The sequence below is a fragment of the Macaca mulatta genome, chromosome 14, assembly GCF_049350105.2.
Source record: "Macaca mulatta isolate MMU2019108-1 chromosome 14, T2T-MMU8v2.0, whole genome shotgun sequence".
NCBI classification, from domain to species: Eukaryota; Metazoa; Chordata; class Mammalia; order Primates; family Cercopithecidae; genus Macaca; species Macaca mulatta.
This window is the reverse complement of record NC_133419.1, coordinates 45,542,747-45,567,302: the sequence shown is the minus strand read 5'-3', so window position 1 is coordinate 45,567,302 and position 24,556 is coordinate 45,542,747. Positions and strand designations below refer to the sequence as shown.

The 24,556-nt window shown below is 42.4% G+C and overlaps 1 protein-coding gene across 7 annotated transcripts in view; it reads left to right on the top strand.

Annotated features, from left to right (window-relative positions):
• Positions 1 to 24,556, top strand: part of NAV2 (neuron navigator 2) — a 409,147-nt gene that overhangs the window by 139,271 nt on the left and 245,320 nt on the right. For all 7 annotated transcript variants that reach the window (XM_077964833.1, XM_077964832.1, XM_002799608.4 and 4 more), the window contains one exon: positions 15,256 to 15,328. In XM_077964833.1, the coding sequence (XP_077820959.1) occupies positions 15,256 to 15,328 (73 nt within the window). The remainder of the gene's footprint in view (positions 1 to 15,255; positions 15,329 to 24,556) is intronic.

Below are 24,556 nucleotides of genomic sequence, written 5' to 3'. Positions count from 1 at the left end.
AGGGTTGTTGTGGGTGGTTATAAAAGGCACTTGGTTTCATCTTGGCTCACAGTGAGTGCACATGAGAAGGTCATTCCCTGCCCTGTTTACAAGTCACATATTTTCTAACTATGGTACATCAAAAGATTTCTTCATATTCAAAAAGTACGCCCTCAGTGGGGTAGCTGAATAATGTCAACCCATCCCCAACAATGTTCACATCCTAATCCCCAGAACCTGTGAATATATTATCTTACCTGATGAGACACTTTGCAAATGTGATTAAGTATTTTGAGATGGGATAATGATCCTGGATTATCTGGGCAGGCCCAATGTGATTACAAGGATTCTTGTAAGGAAGGTGAGAGAGGTGACAATGGAAGTTAAGTTGGAGAGAGAGATTGGAAGTTGCTAAGTTGCAGGCTTTAAAGGTGGAAGAAGGGGCCATGAGCAAGGAATGCAGGTGACCTCCACAAGCTGGAAAAGGAAAAGGAAACAGATTCTCCTCTAGAGCTTCCAGAATGGATGCAGCCCTGCCAAATCCTAGGTTTTAGCCCACTGAGACTGATTTTGGACTTCTGACCTCCAGAACTGTAAGATAATACATTTGTATTGTTTTAAGCCATTAAGTTTGTGGTTCATTTATTGCAGCAGCAATAAGAAACTAATACACTGGGATTCATGCAAAATAACTCTTCCTATATCAGAGAGTAAGCTATTTGGATTTTACAGCATAGGCTCATTTTGCTGTAAATGTGGGTTCCTTGGATTTCTGAGTTTACTGGAAGGTGCTTCTATGGTTAGAACCCTTCAGAATGGAGCTTGCTGCATCAGTCCATTCAGAGCACATCACTGTAGGGAAGCATGTGGAGGACAGAGACCCACAGCTTTTTATTTCTAGCACTGTGTCCACATCGTGGGCTGATAGACATACTGAACTGTCATGAGAGAGGCAAGTGCATTTCATCTCAGTAATTAGAAGTGAATATTGCATCTTCTGGACCTCTTTGCCAACGTAAACTCACAAGTAGGTACTTTGTCCCCACAACTAACATATGTTTGTCTTGTTAATTAACATAACATTTAAGCAAATGTTAGGAATTTACCACATTTTATATGCTATTTAATAACATCAAAGCTTTGAAATGTGAATAGTTTTTTTTTTTTAATCTTTTTCAGTTCAGTAAAAATATCCATATTCTCAGCACCTGGCATAGGCCTAGGTATGTTAGAAGTGCTCAGCGAATGTTTCTCAGATGAGAAAGCTAAATAAGTGGTCCAACAATCCAGGAGTTTCAGAGAGAATGGAGTGATGTGACACATCACATTTTAATATTTTGAATGCACTATGTAAGTTTAAGTGCTCTCAAGAAATGTGAGATTCAGTTTCTTCACTCACAATTTTATATTTTAACTCAGTTATAAAGGTAAATAAAAAGACACCAAAATAACAGATTATTTACATTAATAAGGGAAATGGTGTTTGGGTTGGTAAAACCTCCGATAGTAGTGTTCAAGCTTTATGTGTGAGAAGCACCTGGAGAGATTATTAAAACAGATTGCCGGACCCCACCCCCAGAGTTTCTGATTTGGTATGCCTAGGGAGGAGCTGGGGAATTTGCATTTTTGACAGTCTCCCCAGGTTACTGCTCTGTGACCCACCACACTTTGCCAAGCATGACACATTGTCTCTGAGTTAAGTAACAAAGCCTCTTTGCTTGGATATGACTGAGCAAACATGCATTTAACTATATATTAGTTTGTAAAGTTGTCTGCAGTTTTAAAAGTTAATATGAGGGAATCCTTTTGCTTTTTTGGAAAGGTTAGGATGCCTTTAAGCTGGTCCAACCCGTGGCCCACAGGCCGCCTGCGGCCCAGGATGGCTTTGAATGCACCTCAACACAAAATTGTAAACTCTCTTAAAACATCATGCGATCTTTGTTTTTGCGACTTTTTTAAAGCTCATCAGCTATTGTTAGTGTATTTTACGTGTGACCCAAGACAATTCTTCTTTTTGCAGTGTGGCCCAGGGAAGTCAAAAGTGTAGGCATTCCTGCTTTGTACATTCTTTTTTCTTAGAACTATTGTAAGTTCCAAATTGATATGATCTGAACTGTGCACATGGTCATGATCTGATTGGAGTTTGAGATGCCTTCTCTACCCCCTTCCAGCTCACTTAACCTCTGTAACTTTTTTTTTCCACTGAATGTTTGGGGTGATAATTCTTTAGCATAGTGGGCTTAAATGCCTGTGTCCCCACTAGACATTAACTTCTTTGAGGACAGGAGTCGCATCTGTCCATTTGCTCACACTGCTTAGCAATCTCGTAGATGCTCACTCAGTGCATGTTTAATGAAGAAATTTCCAACACACCTGCATTGGGACTGAGGTGTTGTGAGTGGCAACATGGTGTACTCAGGAAGGTTAAAGAATGTAGCAAATGTGAGGCTGACCGAGGTTGGGGCTGGGGGAAGGGAAACATGGCTACATATCTGAGCTGAAAGAGAAATTGGATGGTGATTTATAACTGTGTGGATTGTGGTTTATATAAAAGCCATCTGGGCCTCATGCTTGGATCCACCTCCCTGCATATGTCTTCATGGAGTTCTTATGTTTCAGCCTAGCATCAAAGGGGTGTTTTTTTTGTATATGTGTTGGTTTTTAAAAAATTTTGCCATGAAGTGGAACTTAGCAAGGAATTCCTGTTTGCACTTTGTAAGGTATGATTAGCCTATGGCATCTGCATGTTGGGAACTGGTCAGGTCAGTGGACAAATGCCAGTGTGCTCACTTCAGAGAGTAGAGAATGGTGGCCAAAAGGCTAAGTTGAGGTGCTTCTAAAACAAAAACTGAACAGATGCCAACAGTTAGATAAAAATCAATATATTTCATTAAAGTTGATCTTTTGTGGATTGGCATGCAACAGGCAAAAAATTGACTATAACTGGGTAGCAGCTGCCCCCTTTAGGTAGGTGTGGGCTGTTGGTCACAATCTCCACCATTCCCTATTGTCTTATACCTAACCCCTTTTACTCATTTGTTACCAGCCTATCCCCCTGCACACATTTGAGATTTTTGATCCCTAAATGATTGTATTCTCATAAGTTTCCTGAGCTTCCTCAGGAATCCTAAGCACTGGCATATGGTAGCTTGAGAGATCTCTGTTTTGGGAGCATTTTGATTTGGAAATAAGGCCTATAAATGTTTATATTGATTTAAATTATTCTTGCTCCTGAAGATTTAAAATACTACAGAAGAACCTAAATGTCTTCCCTAAGGAAGTTACTTCTTCCTCTGTGAAGTGTCCTGTTTAAAATGTAAAGGTTAGATTTGGTTTGGTGGGACTGATTACTTATTGCCTTGTTGTACTGCTGAAGTCAGAGGGCAGGAAAAATGACCAAGAAAGGTGGTGATGTTTCTCCTCAGCTCTGGCAAAGCACTTGCTGTTTGGTTGTTAATGCCCCATGTTTGCACAGGGCTTCGTAGCTTACAAAACATTTCCTATTGTGTTCAAATTCTAACTCTGCTATTTAACAGCTGTGACTTAGGAAGGCTGTTAAACACCCTGTGCCTCCATCTCCCCATCTGAAAAATGATAATAATATCTTTCTTATCTAGTGTGGGTTAAAAAAATAAAAATTAACTGAAATAATAATGTATGAGACAGAATTTAGCCCAGTGCTTCATGTTTCGTAAGAATGCAAATATTAGTTTCTGGCAAGGTCTCTGTACGGCTTTCAAGAAAGGAATAATTATCCCCATTTTACTAAAGGAAAAACTGAAGCTTAGGGAAATTAAGTACCTTGCCCAAAGGTGGCCAAGGATCCCTGAGAAATCCAAGATTCCCTGGACTTTCCATCTGGTCATCTGAAATCCTTAATTCCCCTTTCTACCCTTGAAATCTCCTCTTAGTAATAGCTCCAATAATGATGAAACTTTGAGATGAGTTGACTTTTCCTATTTCAGTAGCTTTCATGGGTGAGAGGGCTCCCACAGTGGTGGGAACATGGTACCAGTTACACAGAGTTGGATGTCAGGGGAGAACCTGTCCACAATTTAATCTCATATACTTTCCCCTGAAGGAATATGAAGCAAGAAGAAAGGGGCATGCATTCCAGGTTTCCACTAAGGGACTACTCGTGCATACCTTTAGTGGGAGGTTTTCTGAAGTGAGTCAACTTGGCATTAAAGTATTCCTCAGGCCCCCTTCTGTTTCTCCAAGGAGATTGTACAGAGGAAACCCTAACCAGACCAAAGGGCCTTTCATGGTTAGCCTTTGGATAGGGTATTTCTTCCAACTTGGTCTTTTCATCTACATACATTGCATAACCAGTCTTGTGAGACTCCTTTGAGAAGGATTTGCCAAGATTTGATTTGAGTTTCAGAATTTATTGGTTGCCTCCTTTTATGAATGATTATCAAGTGCTCTCTCTTTATGATTACCCAGCAGTTTAATTTTAGCCCTTGGGGTGGGTGGAGGGAGCCTTCCTGATATGTGGATATATAGATAGAACCATATGGAATGACCAATATTTAACCATTTTTTACCTACAAAAATGGCAATTTTATCTAGTTCAACCAAAGATTTGGCAAGGATGTAAATAGTAACAGAGATTAGCATTCTATGACGACTTAAAAATTATCACTTTTTCTTCACAGGTGCATTAGGTATCTTGTGGCCTTGGAAAGCTCAGGGATATCCTGTAATGGAATCTTTCCTTGTCTAATTTGCTCTCCTCTTTCAGTGGATTTTGGTCATGCCTCTGACATTGTGGCTGTGGCAGTAGGCAGTATGCAGAGTGGAGAATTAGTTATTATATGCTTAATTATTTTTAATTTCATAATTCCTAATCGGCTGGCATGTAGCTCTTTGCCTTTATCACAGACTTTAGAATTTGAAACTATTGGCCAAATCGTTTCTTAGTATAAAATGTTTTGTGTATTCCTTGCAAAATTCCCCCAAATTATATATTCACAGTCATCAGTGATCTAGCATTCAGGTGCAACTCCTTAGCCATGCCTACAACTAGCTTTTGAAATAAAAAATAGATTGAGGTAATGTATGTGGAAGTTTCTAGTATTGTGCCTGATATGTAATAATCACCCACTGATTGCTAGCAGAATTTGAAATTAGAGTGGAAACAATGGTGATTTGGGGTTAGATTTCTCATAGACATTAACACAATAGGGTGTACTATAAAGGCAGAGAATAGCAGACCATGGCCTTCATTCTAGCCATCATCAGAGTAGGTAAGCAAAGTCCTGCAGGATTCTGAATTGAGTATTAACGCATTCAAAGGTATTTGCTTGGCTTCGTTTCCTGCTTATGGATGCCACCAGGACAGGTCTTACATTTAAGTACATACTATCCTTGGAATTTCAGGAAATGCATGGATTGACTGTTCGTGAACAACCAGAAGAACCATAAGCTGCCGATAGTGGTAAATTGGCTGAAGCACAAAGCACAAAGCTGACTTACACAGGCTGGTGTGAGGGAACTGGTACCAAGCTGAGGAGTGAGTTTCACTCTTGGCCTTCCTCTACAGATTTTTCCATTACCATATTCCTTTATATCTACTTATTTTGTGGGTATAACGATGTGGTCTAGTGATCTTCCAAAACTGAAGATTCACTGCACTCTAGAGACATATCTACTCCTGAATTTCAAGGATCTGCTGTCTTATTTAATTTTGCATTTATATTCTGCTACCTCTTGAAGATTCTATGGTGGCTTATGGGTTTAAGCATGTAATATGGCAAAGGTACCAAAAAAACAATCCAGACCTTTTTAAAAGAGCATAGTGAGTAAGTGTCAGGCTTTTGAGTAGGTGCCTTGATAAGAATAAGTTGTCCCTTAACATATTTGTGACTGTATGTTTAGTGGAGTGATTGTTTACTTAAAGTCAACTCTTGCCCAGGAGACTAGCTGCTCCTTGAGGGAAGGACCACACTGTCTTGTCTGCCTGCATTTTCTGCCCATTGAATAGGACTGAGAAGAGAATAGATGCTCAGTCTGTATTTTCAAGGAATGAATGAGACTGTCAGATTCCAGGTAATTGCACTGGGTGACATCTCCAAGTGTCTGTAATCCCATTCTCTCTACCTCTGTTGTGTGTCTTGGGGGACTGGAAGTCAGGAATTTTTTCTTAAAGTTTGAGTCCACGTTTATGTCCTCCTCTGTGGGTAAAACCAATGTTTTCTGCAAAAACTATTTGGTTTTTAAAAAGTAAAATTGATATATGTATACATTGTATAATGATTTCCACAGTCAAAATAACTGATACTTCTAGTACCAGGCATGCTGTACCTTAGATCTCTAGAACTTGTTCTTTTTAAAACTGGAAGTTGATACCTTTTGACTACCATCTTTCCATTTCCCTCATCCACCAGCCACTGGTAAACCACTGTTCTGCTCTCTGCTTCCATGAATTCAACTTTTTATAATCTCACATATAAACAAGATCACGCAGGATTTGTCTTTCTGTACCTAGATTATTTCACCTAGCATCATGTCCTTCAGGCCCATCCATGTTGTTGCAAATGGCAGGATTTCCCTCCTTTATTATGGCTGAATAATATTTTATAATATACCACATTTTCTGTATCCATTTATCCTTTGATGCATTGCACACTTAGATTATTTTCCTAACCTGGTAATTGTGAATAGTGCTGCAGTGAACATGAGTCCCCAAATTAAAAGGAGCTGAGCAAGGCAATAAAGCAGGAGGAGAAGCAGTCTGACATGGGGACTCATAAGCTGTGTCCAGCCCCTGATTCCCACATTCTGAAGCTTTCCTGTTTCAAAGCCACCATGAGAGCTTGAACTGGCTTGCTGTAAACGTTAATGCTTGAATGGCCAAATATCTCTTTGAAATACCAATTTACTTTCCTTTTGACAGTGGTAGTTATTATGGTAGTTCTATTTTTAAGTTTTTGAGGAACTTCCATACTGTTTTTCGTAATGGACTGTTGACTCTCCTTAATGAAAACTATTTGCCTAAAAGGTCTTAGGCTTTCTCATGTAACTCAATAGAAGAGACTTGGACCACAAAGTTTTTTGGATAGATAGTTGTGGTTCTGGCAGGGTAAAAATGAATGCTAGTGACAAATTATGTATTCGTAGAAAGGCTGTACTAGTGTCACATAATTTAACAAGTCTCAGAGTGTCTCACACTTCGAAATGATCTTTCACTTTCAGGAAATGCCACTGGTATGAAAATTCTGCCATTATGAAATTACATGAAGAATGAGCCCTTTTAGAGCTCTAAATATGTGAAGTTCCAGATCATTGACATATATCCACCCACCCAATCCTCTCAGTAATGGTGGGAGATAGATATCAGCATTTCATGTTACAGATGACAAATCTAAGGCTTGAAGCAGTTAATAATTTTCTCAGAGTCTTGTGGGCATCTGTCAGGGAGCCAGAACCAGGGTAGGAGGAGTCCAAAGTCATGTTCTTTTAAACAGATATTGTCACCTAATAATTGTGGGCAAGAGGTAATGTGGGAAGCCAATGGCAGTCCCTTCGGTCGTGATGTGAATTTGTTTATCAGCAACTTTTCAAGAAAGAGTTGTGGAGAAGTAAGCATGACATCAGGTTATGGAGAGGGCCCAGATTCCTGGAGAGCTGTGCTTGAAAGGAAAGCCGGGAGGAGGAAACGGAAAGCAGATAAGCCTGTTCGATTCTCTGTTTCACCAGGGGCCAACCCAAGACACAGCTTTGGAATGTCCTGTCCTTAGAACTATTGCCCAGGGCCACTCATGCCTAAAATTACAACACAGTAACAAAAACTACCAGTTGTTGGGCACATATTAAACATCACAAATATATCCTCTTGTCTAATGACAACCACCACCCTGGGGGGTAGGTGTTATAATGCCCATTTTATAGATCAGGACACTGGGGTAACTTGCTGAACATCATAATTTAGTAAATGCCAGAAACAAGATTTGAATCCAGACTTGTCAGAACCTAAAGCCTGTATTACATCCTCTAAATATCACTCCTTAGCCCTAATCATTCCCCTTTTGTGTTTGTGTCCAGCTTCTAGCTTGAAGTCCTTGACTTGGAGCAGTGATTCCTTTTGGAAGTGCTAGGAAGTTTTAAGGAGAGTTACTCTGAAATTGTAGCAGGAGAAAGGATATACAGAATGGGATATTGATTGAATGTACACAAAGGTATCCTTGGGCCTTTCTGACAACACTGGTCACCAGTGGAATTTTTCCTCTCATAGGGTCTACCATCTCTAAAAGAGAACAGAGTTCAACCATAAGAGTTTCTTATGGGAACCTCCAGAGTAAGGATAGACTTCTAGAACTTTAGCTACAACTCCCCTCCCAGGTTTCTTTCTTTGTTTCATGGGAAAAATTGAGAAGTCAGAAAATAATAGGAAAATTATTCTAGGCACTTGGAAGCAAAGTGGAAAAAGATAGTCACTGGAGGAATTTGAGAATCTTGCTTTCAATTTTTTCTCTAGAGATAATTTTCTTTGTATCCATATGGACTTGCCCATTTGCTGTAAAGCAGAGAGACTCTTAAAAAGTTTTTTAAAAAGGGAATTTTTGACAACATCTTGGAAAGCTGAAGTTATAAATATTATAAACAGTATGGTGGATAACACTGCCAAATTAAAAGGAGCTGGGCAAGGCAATAAAGCAGGAGGAGAAGCAGTCTGACATGGGGACTCATAAGCTGTGTCCAGCCCCTGATTCCCACATTCTTAAGCTTTCCTGTTTCAAAGCCACCATGAGAGCTTGAGCTGGCTTGCTGTAAAGGTTAATACTTGAATGGTCAAAGCTGGGACAGAGTCATGGAGCCCCTCTTATGACTGGACAAAGTTGGCTTTCTTTATAAATCAGCCTGTGTGGCTTACACAAGGGCAGGCCCTGATGCTCCCGAATATTTCCATGCCCAGGAGAACTGGAAGCACCACCATGTGTTTCCCTCATTTCTGAGGTCCCCTTCTAAAATTAAAAGTATAGTGTCAGGACACTGCAAACTCTGCCCTATTGGGTTGTGCATCTCCAGGACCACACTATGCTCCATGAGACATGCGATCTTGTGAGTTTGCTAGGCCCCCCACACTGATACAGGTGGACAAAAAAAAAAAAAAAAAAAAGGTGGGTAAATCATGTGTAAAGTTGTGGCCTCTAGGAGTATAGAGGAAAGAGACAGATAACACTGCAAGACAGACATTTAGGAGGGCATTTCCCCAAAGTTCGTTTTGCTTTTTGGCTTTGTTTCATTGTTTTCTTCTTCTTTTTTCCCTTTGGAAAGAGACAGAGGAAGGGGTATTAGAAGGATATGGAGACCTCTTAGATACGGAACAGACATTTCCAGTACATGTGACCACAGATGTTGATATTTGCCTCCCATCCCTCCCCTTCTCTGTGACCAGCCCAGAAGCCTCTGGAACCCTACCTTGAGGCCCCTGTTTGACCCATCCCTAACATGAAATAATCCATCCTCCAGCTTTCAGATAGGAAGGACTTGGCTGGGTTGCTACTGCCATGGTAATGGGGCAGGTCGAGGTACTGACAAGACTTCCCAAGGAATGAAGAGACCCTTGCCTTTGCTCCTTCTCTATGTCAACTCCTTTGTGTGGTCAACATGCCCCAATGTGGCCCTGTTTGCCCTTGCTCAAGGGACCTCTCATTGCCCTTCTCCCTTGCCCACCATGCTCCAGCCATTATGACTTTTTTTGGGTTCCCAGAATGTGGTATATTGGATCCTGTATGGAATCTTTTAGCTTTGGATTCCCTAGGCTTGGTAAGTTCTTATTCTCCCCACTGTTGGTGCCTGGCTAATTCCTTAGGTCTCAGCACAAATTTCCCTTCATTCCTTCAGTCAACAAATATTCTTGAGTAGATCTATTATGTGCTGCACCCTATCCTAGGTGCTTGGGGCTACATCAGTGAACAAAGCAGACAAAAAACCCTATCTGTGGACCTACATGCTGCCACTTCCTTAAGATATTCTTGTCTGTTACCCTCCCCCTGGCCCTGCTGCACCCAGAGGCTAGATTAGGTCTTCCTTCCTGCATACACGTTCCCAACACTCTTCTCTTTCATGGTAACCATAACAGCTTGTCATCATGTACTTATTTGTGCATTCTTTATTTAATGCTGGTTTCCCTATGTTAGACTGTAGGTTCTACAATGTTGGGGATTATGTCTGTCTTATTCACCACTATATACTCAACACCAGCACATTGGTTGACACCCAGTAGGTGCTGAGTAAATAGGGGTGAAGGAATAGATAAATGAATGGATGACAATTATTTTTGATGGCAAATAGCAATATCAGGTATGAGGGTCCCACCCACTTCTGGGAGGAAGTTGTTTGAGTTGACATATGAGTTTTATGAAGAAGCTACACTGTGCTTCCAGAGTCACCAGAACTTCCAGGTTCTCACTTAGCCTTGCCTGGGGTCTAAAGCTCCTACTGCCTAAGCTTTAGGCATTTCATGATTTACAAAAATGGTTGTGACCATGCCTGACTTTAATGCAGCAGCTGTTTGCCTCTCCTTCCAGACTGGAGATTTCCCAAGGGGCTTGGTGAGAAACTGTTATACCGTAAGAACTACGGTTCCATTTATTTGGTATGCCCAGAATGTCATCTTCCCCTAGGCTGTGGTAGCACCCATAGAGATGGTCTTCGTTTGCATTAATCATTTTCATGCGCTTTGCACTCAGCTACACTGGTATTCAGAGAAAAATGCTGCCATGACAACTGCCACAACAGATGGTATTTGATCAGTCTCTAAGCTACCAGGGAGATATATAGCAGTGCTTCCGAGGTTTGCATATTTTGCGTTATCAGGAGACCCAAGTCCAGCCTTAATCATGATTGAAATGCAAAATTTTCCATTTGTTTCTTATCTCCTGATTCTCTTTCCAGTTGTTTGGCATTTGTTTTGATTTTTCTAACTCCCTAGCTCTCCTGGGTGGGGAAATACTTCAGGATATGGGAGACAAAGGCTGCAACACACATAGACCATGGAAGTTGCCCTGCAAGTCTAAACTTCAGAGACTGCTGAAAAACTATTCAACTTTGGGATGGCAGTCTCAGCAGAGATTGCCAAAAAGGCTTAATTGCAGCCTCTCTCATGGATGTTCAGGCACTGCACAAGGTGGAGGCCACATTTGGCTCCAAACAAAGGGAATTCTGGGGAGGTGCATCCTGGTCTGCCCCTTTTCTCTACCTCCATCCTTCATCCAGCACCTCTCTGCTCCCGGAGTCTCCAAGCCACGTGGTGGTCCCTCTTCTGGGGAAACCCAGAAGAGGGAATGCTGCAAATTCCAGCAACTCAGTCCCAGAGCTCTTGGACCCATTTCTATGGCAACAACTGCAATAGCTTCTCACCCAGTCCCCAGCCCCCTTCAAAAACACTGGAATGTCAGACTTCATACAGATATTTTTCAGCTCATTTTGGAAAGTAGTTTATATTGGCCACTACGTGCTAATGAACAAGTTTGGTCTTATTTACATACTTTGCTGTTTAAGAGTCTTTTCTTTTACCTGCCTCCCAACTTTAATCGGATCCTTATCTCATGCTGTGTGTCTGGATCACACATGAGTCTTGTTGAAGATGGGCACGAGAACATCATTGTGCTGTAATGACTACTGGGGTGCTGCTGCTGGGGCCGTTCCCTCTTGAGATGTGGTAGGAGTTGGCAATTTCAACAGTACTCGAAGATGGATTGTGTTTACCTGTACAGTATTTAGAAGAAAACCTTAAGGTGAATTTTAATCACAAGAAGGACTGGATCAAAGAAACAATCTCCCTTTCTGATCTCCTTCCAAATGAAGCCAGGAGGTTGGAAGCCACATCTGACCCCATTCTGCTTCCCAGCCTCACTCTCTTCCTGGGGTGCAGATGAAAGAGCGTGGGTCTCGGCCGCCTTGTCAGCAGTGATTTTTAACCTTAATGGAATCTTATTAAACAGTGTATTTGAGACTTGAGGAATGTTTTTTGAACTCCTTCTGTGAACAGAGAAATCATAGTAGAAAGGTAAAATTCAAGGCACTTGATGGACTTACGAATGATCTTTTAAATAATGACCATGTTCTTTGTTTTAACATTTTCTGGAGTGCAGACTAGCCATCTGCTTTTGGCTCCCTGTATTTCTTCTCTTTAGAAGAAAACACTGGTGCCCTTAGGCTTTTTCTGTTCACCTAATAAAGGAAGATCCTAATGCTTCTCTTGTTTATGTGCTCTGATTCTTCCTGAGACAGACAGGAATCAAGGTGTGTGTTGAATGGCTCTGTGGACCCTAGAGGAGGATTATCTAAATGCAGGCTCCTATGTATGATGGGCAGGAGGACTTCCTGGTTTCTCACCCAGCTCTGTCATTTACGTTGACCTGTGTAATCTTGGTCAAAAATCTGACTTCCTTACCTCACTTTCTGTATCACATAATACTTGCTAAAACCAACACCATCCAAAGAATTGAGTGCCATGCTGGCGCAGAGCAGACATCTACACAACAATGTTGACTGAATGAATGCTTGAAAGAATCCTGCAACTCAGGGCCTCTCAATCTCAGCACTGTTGACATTTTGGACTGGACAGTTCTTTGTTGTGAGAAGCTGTCCTGTGCACTGTAGTATGTTTAGCAACATCTTGGCCTTTATCCGTAAGATGCTAATAGTACCCTGCCCCCGTTGTGACAGCCCCAAATGCTGCCAGTTGTTGACAAATTGGTCCTTCACTTCCACCCTCCATCCCTAGCCAGTGGAGAGCTACTGATCAAAATTATGAAATTCTGTGAAAAAAATGACAGGACTTTAAAAAGTTAACAAAGAAGAAGTATTCGGGTAACTTATTTATAATTATCCTTTTAATAGCATCGGACATTAAAAGAAAGTCCAGCAGATGGCTGAATTGAAATGTATCAAGGCTAGCCTTGCAAACAGACACTATCATGTACTTTAAATGATGCTGTATGTGTTGAATGTTCCATAAATATAAGTAATGTACTTTATGCTTCTTGGAATGTGAGCTCTGTAGAAATAGTGTTGTAGTAGAACAGTGCTTTTCTTGAATATGTTGGCAGTTGTCTTTATTTTTTTATTCAGTGCCATATTGCTGGACTATTGCTGAAAAAACTTAACCTACCTCGTCAGCCCACCTCCATGACACTTCCAAGGATAAATATCAAGTGTACTATTTTTGAATTTGCAATTAGAGATTCAGGGATGGTGAGCTTTTTCTTTTTCTCACTTTCCATGGGAACAAAATTGCCAAAGCCTCACTTACTAGCCATGTGCAAGATATTATATAAAAGGAGTAGGAGAGAATGATAGGAAAAGGCAAGCAGTAGAAGAGGGATTTTATAATTTTATTATGATTTAAATACTAGTGTCTCTTTTGGGGGGCAACAAATCCTTTTGAGTGGATTTGGTATATTACCACTGTGTACAACAGTAGAAATAAGCACTGATAATTAACATTTTTTCTCAAAAGCAGGATTTCATGGTATGGTGAAGTGGCATTCAGAGGCACAACTGTTATTACACTTACAAATGAGAGCAGATTGCTCCAAGACATCATACTCAGGGTACTCCCAGCCAGTCTTTCCTTTACTTTCCCCTCCCCTATTCCCTCTAAGCCAATAGCACCTGGTTGTCTGCATTTATGTAAATGCAGGCTCCTGTGTATGACAGGGAGGAGGAGCTCCTGATTTCTCACCCAGCTCTGCCATTGACATTGACCTGTGTAATCTTGGTCAGAAATCTGACCTTCTTACCTCACTTTCTCCATCATGTAATACTTGCTAAAACCAACACCATCAAAAGTGGTCATCCCTGGGGCTGGACAGGGGACAGGAAAGATGAAAAGAAAGCTTACCTTTCCTCCATGTATATGAGAAAGGACTTTCTGCAATGATGGCAGGCATAACGCATAGCATCAATATTTAGTTCGCAGCAAGTTGCATTCTGCACCTTTTTCTAGAGATGAGAAAATGTCTTCCAGATGAGGACCCTTGAAGTGTGAGACGGAGGTTGGAAAGGAGATGGGAACCTGTGCTAAAAATGCAAGGATGGAGTAACTTCAAGCTCAGGGTCGAGTAGAGTCTATAATACGGGTGTAGTTTTATTCAGGTGTCCCATAGCTTAATTTAAAGTCCTTGGAAGATGTAAAGACTGGGAGTAGATAAGTCATAAAATGCCAAATGTCAGTAGGCGGGTGGATGTGATCTTCAGGAAGACTGCCTTGGAGCTAGACTCTACTCAAATTAGAGCTCTTAAATGTAGACACTTTACATTTTCTGTGGCTATGAAGGAGCATTGGGAAATTGCTTGGGGTTGAAGAAACAGGAAGGGTCACATGTATACTGTGGAAGGCTATCATTTATTAGTTCAAAATAAATTCCATGGGTTAAGTACTGATTTGAGTTCATAGGAATGTTGATGGAACCTGGGAAGTAATGAGGGGTGGGGTGATGGTGGAGGGGAATGAGTGGGGTCCCCATTGTTAAATGCAAATTGTGTGAAATTTAAAGATCTCTGTGCTAAGTCTAAAGAAATTTCTTTTACTTATGGTACCCATTGACATTAATCAAGCCAGAACATTTTCCTTTAAACCAAAAAATAATTAGCCCTGACAACTGAAGTCAAATTAGCCTGTTGGGAATGACCTAATTGTTCTTTTGGGAAGGCTGGACACTGGCTTGCCCTTGGCTGTGGCGTCAGCCCTGGCAAACCTGGGAGATCTCACAGATTCTGGTGGGTCCCTTCTTGTCACAGAAAGCACAAAAGACAGAGGGGTTCAGGAGGTCACAGCCGTCCCCAGTCATCTGCAATGCCTCCCATCTGGAAAATTTTGTGTGTAAATGCTACCCAGATTCCTGCTAAAACTCCCATTCACCGTTTGTACGTTTGACTGCCTGCCTCTTTGGTGGCTGGCAATTTCTCCCAGCTGCTGGTAGATGGGTGTGTCCACTAACCTTTTCCCCACCTCCATTTTTCTGGCAACTGCTCAAGTTTTCAGGATTGCACTGGTGGTGGCAGTGACCAAGATGAGAGCTCCCGTTCCGCCCTGGTTATTTTTGGCAGCTGTGAGCAATGCAAGGCCTCGACTTTTGGCACTATGTGGTTGGGATATTAGGTAAACTTTTCCTGTGCAAGTATAGACAAAGAGTCCTATCTTGCGTTCATTCATCCATCAGCCGTTTTTACAGCATTCTGTTTTCCCATTGTTCCTAATAAGAGATGGCTCTGGAGAGCGTGAACATTTATTAAATGTATATTGTTGTTTTTCCCCCCTAGATTGAAAACATAGATGCCTGCTTGAATTTCCTGGCAGCTAAGGGAATAAACATCCAGGGGCTGTCTGCAGAAGGTGAGTCAGAGCACTTGTCATGAAGCTGCCTCATAATTAGAAATGCCCACCTGTTACTTATGAATGATATTAACACAATTAAGACAAGGGATGTTGGTGGGCTCCTCTGGTTTTGTTTTCCTTTAGGTTCCTCAATGGTTGCCTAGACTTGAGGATGCCAACGTTATTACTCACCAAAGACTCACTCCAAGAAGGTAGATTCAACCATACCAGCTGCCTCTGCAAGACCCTGAGAGGGTAGTGAAGGGAAAGCTGTCCTATTTGAGAAAGACTTGCTTAAACAATGCTGGTTTGATTCACCTGTCTAGTAATTCAGTTAACTATCAAGTCAGGCCTTATCTATGGGAGAGAGCATGCTTCACCACAGAACATATTTCAGCTGTACAGTTCCCAGGGAGAAATGCTTAATCCTTATCTCTAACTTTTATTAGAGGAAGCAGCACTTTTTCTTGCTCTTATAAAATGCATGTGATTTATTAATGCAACGCTATATTTTTACATCGTGATTAGTTTTTAATTAATTTAAATTTGGTGACTAATTAGCACATTAGTTCACCAGCATTTTGCTATTAAATTAGTTATTGGTCTGGAGATGGCTGGTTTGAATTCTCAGCCACCTCAGACAACATCTCAGCCTGAAACTTTCACGCTCTCTCCTGTTTGTAAATACAAGCAGCTGCCAGCTCAGAGCTGCCATAGGCCCAGGCATCCTCCCAAGCTCATTAGGCTGCACCTGCCTCCAGTTTTCCCAGAACAGGTAAAGCAGTTTGGGCTTCAGACGATAGCGCCTTTCCCTAGTGAGACTGCTTTTTGAAAGGATGCCTGTTAGCATGGACTCTGGTGGTCAGGGTGGGGCAGAGGAGAACAATGAGAAAGGAAACAGCCAAATGGAGCAGGTAAGTTTGCAGGCATGATGGATTCCGTCTGGGACCTGTTCCTTGCCTTTGCTCTGCTACACGGTGAAAGCTTGGTTTTCCTGGCTGCGTTTCCGAGTGGTAGTCTCTTCTGGTATTGGGGGTGGGCAGTATAAATGGCCATGATTAGTGCCTAGTGGGTGTGTTGTGTCTCATTGGGACCGTAGGAATTCCCAATTGATGAATTGTAGGAACTCTGATGTGCTGGACCTGTTCCCAGTCAGGCATGGACACACTGCTTCCAGAGGTCACAGAAGCAGTCGTCGTGTGGTCAGTCCTCATTCCAGAGGATTCCCAAGCCCTGGGGTATGGACCCTCATCCATGGGGATAAGATCAGGGCTGGCTGACATGTGGAATATGCTTTGCTGTGGAGCGGGGGTTTGCTGGGAGTAGGCAGATGCAAATTCCCATTCAGAGGAGCACATGATTTCCTCCTGGTACGGAGTTCTTATGCTGGCTGGTAGGTGGCAGGGCATGCTCCTCCTAGTTTCTGGGAGTGATTAAACTCCTGGCACAGGCCTGTGTCCCCCAGCAGAGCACAAGCAGGGACTTTTACAAGGTGTGCTTGGCAGCAAGTGGCAGTAGGGCCTCTTGGGTATGCAGACTCTGCAGGCCTGCTTCATCCTGCCTGGCTGGGAGTGACCCCTGGCCACTCAGCTATCTACCCATTGTCCTGACTTCTGCCTCATTTGTTCTCCCCGTCTGCCCCATCCTCTCTGTACCCCAAGGCATAGAGAATCTATGCAATAAGTATTTGTTGAATGAACAAGTACCAACTATGCTTTGAAGGTTTTTATCTGTATTGGCTTCAGTTCTCACAACTAAAGTTGGAGTTTATGACAGCCTCAGTTTATAGATGAAGAAACTTTGGCTTAAAGAGGTTATGAGTGACATCCCTGAAGCATGTAGCTAGAGAGTGGCAGAGCCAGGATTTGCACCCAGTTCTGTGTGATTTCAGAGCTCATGATCATGGCATCTTCTGGGAGAGCAGGTGGATAAAATCTAGGTATGCCTTGTAAAGGTAAAATAAATGAGGTTTAAACTCTTGGTTACCTGGAACATGGTTTCAGAAGATGTTATAGCTCATGGAGGCACGTCATGCAGAGAGATACTCAGCCGTCTGCTCCTTTTTAACATTGGGATGACTCTTGGAGGTTCTGAGCATGGGAAGAGCATACCGTAGCCAGTGGTATCAAGCCATCATGGTATAACCATGAAGGAGTTTTTTGGTATTTCAGTGACTACCTTAACTGTGCTATGTTGAATCCCCATCCTTCCTGCTGGGTCAAGACTCACTTAATGATATTTTGGCCAGAATGTATAGCTCTTTAGTCATCTTCAAGTTATCACAATTACTTGATGCCCATATTTATGACTCAGTCATGGTCATTTTTAAACTTCAATCTCATTTTAAACTTCAGTCTCAAACGTCAAGGCTCTACTCAAAGCTCTTTACCCTCATTCCTTCCAGTACAAATGGCTTTAGGAGTTTGAAGAGAGATGGCGGCATGCTGACTTGACTTTCTCTCCTTTCCCCTTCACATGTTCTTGTGCCTGAGCCTCCAGAATTGAGGCAGCACAGAGGAAGCAGAGCTCTGCTGCTGGGGAAGGTGCTGTCCTCAGTATACATCACTGCCACTGTCTCAGCTGGTAGTCTCAGCAGGCCCTTCTGACCAGGACTCACTCCCATGTAGCTCCCAGGGCACTGGTGGTCTTCTGTGAGACTTGGCCAGATCTTTTACCTCAGTCTTATGATCCCTCCAGTACCTACCATAGGACTAGCAGGAACGTGTGGGCTCCATTTTCCACTTGCAGTGGGTGGAATTGCAAGGCCTCCTGTCACCTGGCAGCAGTCCCCCATCAGACAGTCTCTCTCCAGTTCTTTTCCCCACGCAGGTGGCCAAGAGGCAGATCAGCCAAGTCTCTTCTAAGCGGATGTCCAATTTGGGACTGGAATGCCAGGACCCTCCTTCTTGCCAGCACCCCCACTTTGAGCGATCCTCAGAGCTACCACTCCCTTGACTTCAAGGGGCCCAAGGACTCTGCTACCTTGCCTCCTTGGTGAGGGGAGGAAAATATCCTTTCTCCATCATCATCAAACATTGTCTCCCCAAAATGACATTCTGTCATCTAGATCTTCTTATATTTTTTGGAGGTTGGGGAGTGATGAAGGTATTAGTGGTAAAAGTGTGAACTGCTGCATTCCTTTGGGAAAGTGGCCCCAACGTCTGCCACATTCTCAAACTTACAACAAGCAAGGGTACTTAGAGCCTTTAATCCTCAAATTTGGCCTTATTCACAATTTCAGGGTACAGGCAATATCTCATTTGACATCATGTTAAATTACAGGAATAGATTTATTGAGAACTTATCACGTCAGTCGCTGAGCTAAATGCTGTGCATATTTATATCTTATTTAGTATCCCCAGCAACCTTATGGGGTCAGTATTAGTATTATCCCCATCCTACGGATGAGCAAACCAAGGCCCAAAGAGATTAAGCTACACAGTAAAAAAAAAAAAAAAAAAAAAAAGGAGAGCCACAAGATCAGCAGTGGCTAAACTACCCACATCTGCTGATTCAAAGGCCTGATGTGTGCTAATGCACATTACTGCGTATGTTTCTATCCACCTGCGTAACTACTAGCAAAGCAGTGTGGTGTATTAAAAAGTAATGTGGATTTAATGCTTTTTGTTTTCCTTTTGAAGATGACTGAGTGCCCTGAGGCTCCTTCTCTGATGAAAAAAACATCAGCAGTTGGAAGGCCTCATAGATACATCTCCACCCTTGCCCAGTCTAAAGCTGGGTTTGCATTCAGGAGGGTGTATGCACCTGTCCTCAAAGCATTTCAGCAGCTCAGGCCTGCCTCGACCCGCCTGCTAGAGAGCCACAGGGAGCCTTTGTTCTAGGGCACAGACAGCGGATGCTTGGGGGCAGAGGCTGCAGGCTCAAGTGAGCCCCATGGAGGTGCTGCTGGTTTGGGGAACTTCCCTGGACTAGACCTCCCTGCCCCATCAGTTTTCCTGAAGATTGAACCGATCTATTTGCTCTTGGAGATGTGCCAGAGTCCTGTGAGCTTGGGCCTCCCTTTGCCCTGCGGTGATGTTCAAGATCCTCCACCAACCCTTCCCCAAGACACACCACCTGTCACAGCCATCTGTAAACCTGTCCCTGTGAGGAAGGATGGCCTTTATCTCTGGCCGTTTTGAGAACACCTGGGGTTTGTGCTATCTGGCCCTGAGCCCATCCTCCTGCAATGGAGAAGCGGAGGTTGGGGAGTAAGGCATATTCTATCTAGTTCAGCAAATGTTTCCTGGGCACATCCTGTATGCCAGGCCCAGTGCTAGGCACTGGAGTACATCCGTAATCAAGTCAGTCATATTAAACTAACCTTGATTCCAGTTAATAAAAGAGAGCTGTGTTAGTGGTAAGCACAGGATCCAGTGGTAACCAAAGAAAGGCAAATCAACTTTTCCTGGGGCTCTCAGTGGGGCTACACAGAAGTGGTGATGATTCCCCCCAGATTTCTTGGGATGAATAGGCATTTGCCAGACAGAAAAGGAAGGTGAAAGGAAACCTGAACAGAAGATCAGGCATAGGTAATATTAATATGATGGGGGGAAACCTTGCAGACATTGTATACACAAAAGTAGGAACATCCTTCCAGGTGGAAGGAGTGTATGCTTTGAAGTGAAACCAGTTGCTGATTTGATTAGCTCAGTCCTGGGTTTGCTGCCCTGAGGACCAGAGATCTAGGTACTGAGTTTGCTCCTCCTCTCATCCCAAGCTAGAAAGCAGGAGGTCTTTCTGGACCTGTAGGGTGAAAGCAGCAGGTGGAATGTTTCCATTTCCTCCTACCTATATTACCTGAGTATGGCATTGACTGGGACTTTCAGTTTCTGTTTCTTAGCAGAAGAGGCACCATAGGCTCTGCTCCCACCCTCTCATCCCACTTCTCCTATGGGTAGAGTCATTGGCAGACTTGGAGAGCAGCAAGAACACAGAGGGCTGACGAGTGGAGGGGCAAGTTAAGTGGTGGATACCAGTTATATAATTGGCCCAACTGCAGGGACAATGCTGCAGGCTCCACAGTCCTTAATCAGCTGGGTGAACCTCACACAACCGTGGCTCAAGGGAATTGAATAAGAGTTCTGCAGCTCTGTGGTCTGCACAGCCCCCCCTTTGGCTTTTCATCCCTTATACCCTACAAAGCAGGTTTCTTTGTATTAGATTATTTCAGCGCTTGTGCCATTGTAAACCAAGCCTGAAGTTTCTCTTTAAAAATGTTGAAAGAAAATAACTCCTATTTATCTTACTCTTCATTCCTGGCATTACCCACAGCATCTATGCAGATTAGGACCAGCCAATGGGAAGAAAGCGATTAGTCAGAACCCAAAGAAAGTGGAGTCAAGACAATACTAATGCAAATAGAAATTGGAATATGAGAATATGGCCTATGCAATTTGCTTTTCTGTTGCCACAAGAGTGGCCACAGGAAGAGAAAGAACAGGGCTCCAGTTTGGGTTTAGCCACAACTGGCTAGTGTCTCCTTGGGCAAGTCAGTTCTCTCTAAATCTACATGTTTTTCCTTCTCTAGAAGTCCAGAGGGCGAGGTTAATCGGACACAAAATAGTAACTCCTTTTCCAAAGCCTTGGGGAATGTCATGAGGGAAACATTCTTGTGGGGCTTTGGGGTTTTTTTTAGGCTTCCTGTGGAACTGGCTTACCAAGGCTCGTGGAACAGACAAATACCATTTGGAAATATGGAAAGAATATAATTCTAGCTATTTTGGATACTGTCTGTTATAGACCACCCAAGGTAGAAACTGTGTGGCTGTCAGCACATTCAGCTCTCTTGAGTTTTTGTAATCAGAAAAGAAAATTAAACAGTTATAATGTCCATCAATTGGTGAATGGATAAACAAAATATGGTGTATCTATATGATGGGAATATAAAAACTGACAAATGCTCTAACGTGGATGAACCTTAAAACATTATGTTAAGTAAAAGAAGCCAGATGCAGGCCCGGCGCGATGACTTACGCCTGTAATCCCAGCACTTTGGAAGGCCGAGGTGGGTGGATCACCTGAGGTCAGGAGTTCAAGACCAGCCTGGCCAATGTGGTGAAACTCCATCTCTACTAAAAACACAAAATTAGCCAGGTGTGGTGGCATGCACCTATAATCCCAGCTACTTGGGAGACTGATGCAGGAGAATCACTTGAACCCAGAAGGCAGAAGTTGCAGTGAGCTGGGATCACGCCACTGCACTGCAGCCTGGATGACAAAGTGAGACTCTGTCTCAAAACAAACAAACAAACAAAACCAGATGCAAAAAACTATATACAGATGCTCCTCAACTTACCCTGATAAACCCACCATAAGTTGAAAATAAATGCATTTAATACATCTAACCTACTGAACATCATAGCTCAGCCTAGCCTACCTTAAATGCTCAGAACACTTGAACACTTACATTAGCCTATAGTTGGGCAAAATCACCTAACACACAGCCTATTTTATAATAAGGTGTTGAGTATCTTATGTAATTTATTGAATACTGTACTGAAAGTGAAAAACAGAATGGATGTATGGGTACTTGAAGTACAGTTTCTACTGAATGTCTGTTGCTTTCACACTATGGTGAAGGTGAAAAATTGTAAGTAAAACCATCGCAAGTTGGGGACCATCTGTATTGCATGATTCTATTTATGTGAAATATCCAGAAAAGGCAAATCTGTCGAAACAGAAAGCAGATCAGTGGTTGCCTGGGAGTGGGTTTGGGGATTGATTGTAAATGAGCACAAGGAATCTTTTTAGGATGATAGAAATACTTTCTAAATCTAGAATTTGCTAAATTTACTAAATATCATTAAATTGTTCACTTAATTTTATGGAATTACACCTCAGTAAAACTGTTTTAAAAACCAGAAAGATTACCATTGCATTTTCTCTAATGTTAGATCATTCGTGATTTTCCTTTCTGGTCACCAGTGACTGTGGCATACAGGGATGAGCAGAGAGAATGGACCACTTCTCAGGCTTCCTTTGGGTGAAGAGCTCTGTAGTGGGTTCTGAGGAGGCTACAGGTAGAATGGCCACATTTTCTCAGCCAAAAAGGGAAGTACAGAGTTGGGCAGTATCCTAGGTGCACTCATTTTCTCATTTATTGTTTATTTTATTTTATTTGTTATTTATTTATTTTGAGATGGAGTCTTGCTCTGTCACCCAGGCTGGAGTGCTGTGTCGCAGTCTCGGCTCACTGCAACCTCCGCCTCCCGGGTTCAAGTGATTCTCCTGCCTCAGCCTCCCGAGTATCTGGGACTACAGGTGCCCACCACCATACCTGGCTAATTTTTTGTATTTTTAGTAGAGTCGGGGTTTCACCATGTTAGCCGGGCTGATCTCGATCTCTTGACCTTGTGATCTGCCTGCCTAAGCCTCCCAAAGTGCTGGGATTACAGGAGTGAACCACCGTGCCCGGCCTCATTTTCTCATTTAATCTTCAATTAATTCTCATAACAATCCTACAGGAAAGGTACAGTAGGACATATGCTCATTTTAAAGAAGAAAACCGGGGCTCAGAGAGATTGAATCCTGTAAAATCTCAAAGTGTATAAATAATGGAGTGTAGATATTTAACCACAAGTTTTTCTGGCTCCAAAAATGAGAGATCTTTGTTATAAAAATGCTGCCTCCTAAGAGGAAGTATATTTATTGGAGGAACACTAGTCTCTGACAAATGAAAAAAAATGTTTTAGGGAACAATGGCCATTCTGATCAGTAAACGACTAAATGACCATGGTAGGTAGAGAATACAACAGGACTGGCTCTGTTTGTCTGCACTGGGATTGGGCTGGTAGGTTATGGAGGGTGCTGATGTGAACATGCCTACTTTTTGCAGTGGATGACCCCGATCCTCTGGCTACGCTGAATTGTTAGTTCCTCTCCTCTTGTTTTTTCTTGGTGTGGTTAAAAAAAAAAAATGCATCATGGAATATTTGACATCCCAGAAAAATAAAGAATACTCAAATGCCTACCAGCTAGCTTAATAAATAAAACAGGATGGCTATACAAGTAAGCCAAGTTACAACAGTGTTAGAAAACTGGACCCTGAGTCGGAAAACCTAGATTCAAATCCCAGCTCCAGTGTTTATTACCTTGGACAAGTCATAAAACCTTTCTGAGCTTCTGTTTCCCCTTATGTGAAAGAGGGATAATCCTACTCACTTCCCATGTTGTAAGGATTAAATGAGATCATGCACATAAAGAGCTTAGCCTGATACACACTGGTTAATAATAGCTCTTATTGTTATAAACTGTATGACTTGATAACTGTAAAAGGCACTAAAAATAAATCTTACATAGATTTCATCTATCCCCATAATTAACAGTACTTTCTCCCTTCAGTGAATTCAGTTTTGAGGGGAAATTGTTTTCTTAACTTAATAGGCACTAACTTGTGTGTCAGCCCTTGCTTGGCTTACCTTGATTCTGTCCCTAGCTCTTGTCACTGCCCAGTTGGGTGACTATAGATATGTCACTTCACCTTGTGGGCCTTTGTTTTCCCATAAGTAAAGTGAGTAGCTAGCTGAATTATTTCATCCAAGCCTCACACTCTGTGATTCTCATGTACCACTGAGAACATTTGGAATCAGAAGTAGAACATGCTGGTGTGTGCCTCTCCTTTGGTTTCCTTAGTGTGGAGAAGGAAGCATGGCTGAAGGATTAAAGCTGAATTACCAAAAGAGACTGAAGGGCTGGCCCACCCGTTGGGCGTTTCTCTGCTTAACACATCACACAGAGTGGTTTATACGCAGTGACTTTGCATCCTGACTTGCCACATCAGTCCTGGCTACCAACTGTGGTCTGGTATAATTAAGAGCTCCCCACTCCCTGACTTTCATTCTCAAAAGAATCATAGTTAACACAATAGATTAAAAGGTCACCATAGTAAAAACTGTCATTTATAAGGTATGAAGCTGGAACTGTATGAGACTTTCATTCAGGATTCTGGGGTTATAGTCATATAATAACCAAGACGAGTGAAGGACTTCACTGTTTAAAGTGCGCTTTTGCCTAAATGCTCCCATTTGTTCTGCAAAACAACCTTGTGCAATGGGGCAAAGTGGTGTCCGTATTGCCTTTCTACTGAGGCCCAGAGAGATTAAGTGACTTGCCTGGGGTTGCACAACTAGTAAGCGATAAGAATACAGATTGGAACTCATGGCTTAGGTTTTCCAAATGCTGTGCTCCTGTCTGCTTTGTCCTGTGATAGAATCTGCTAGCTCCCAGAGTAGGGTGTGAAGGCTG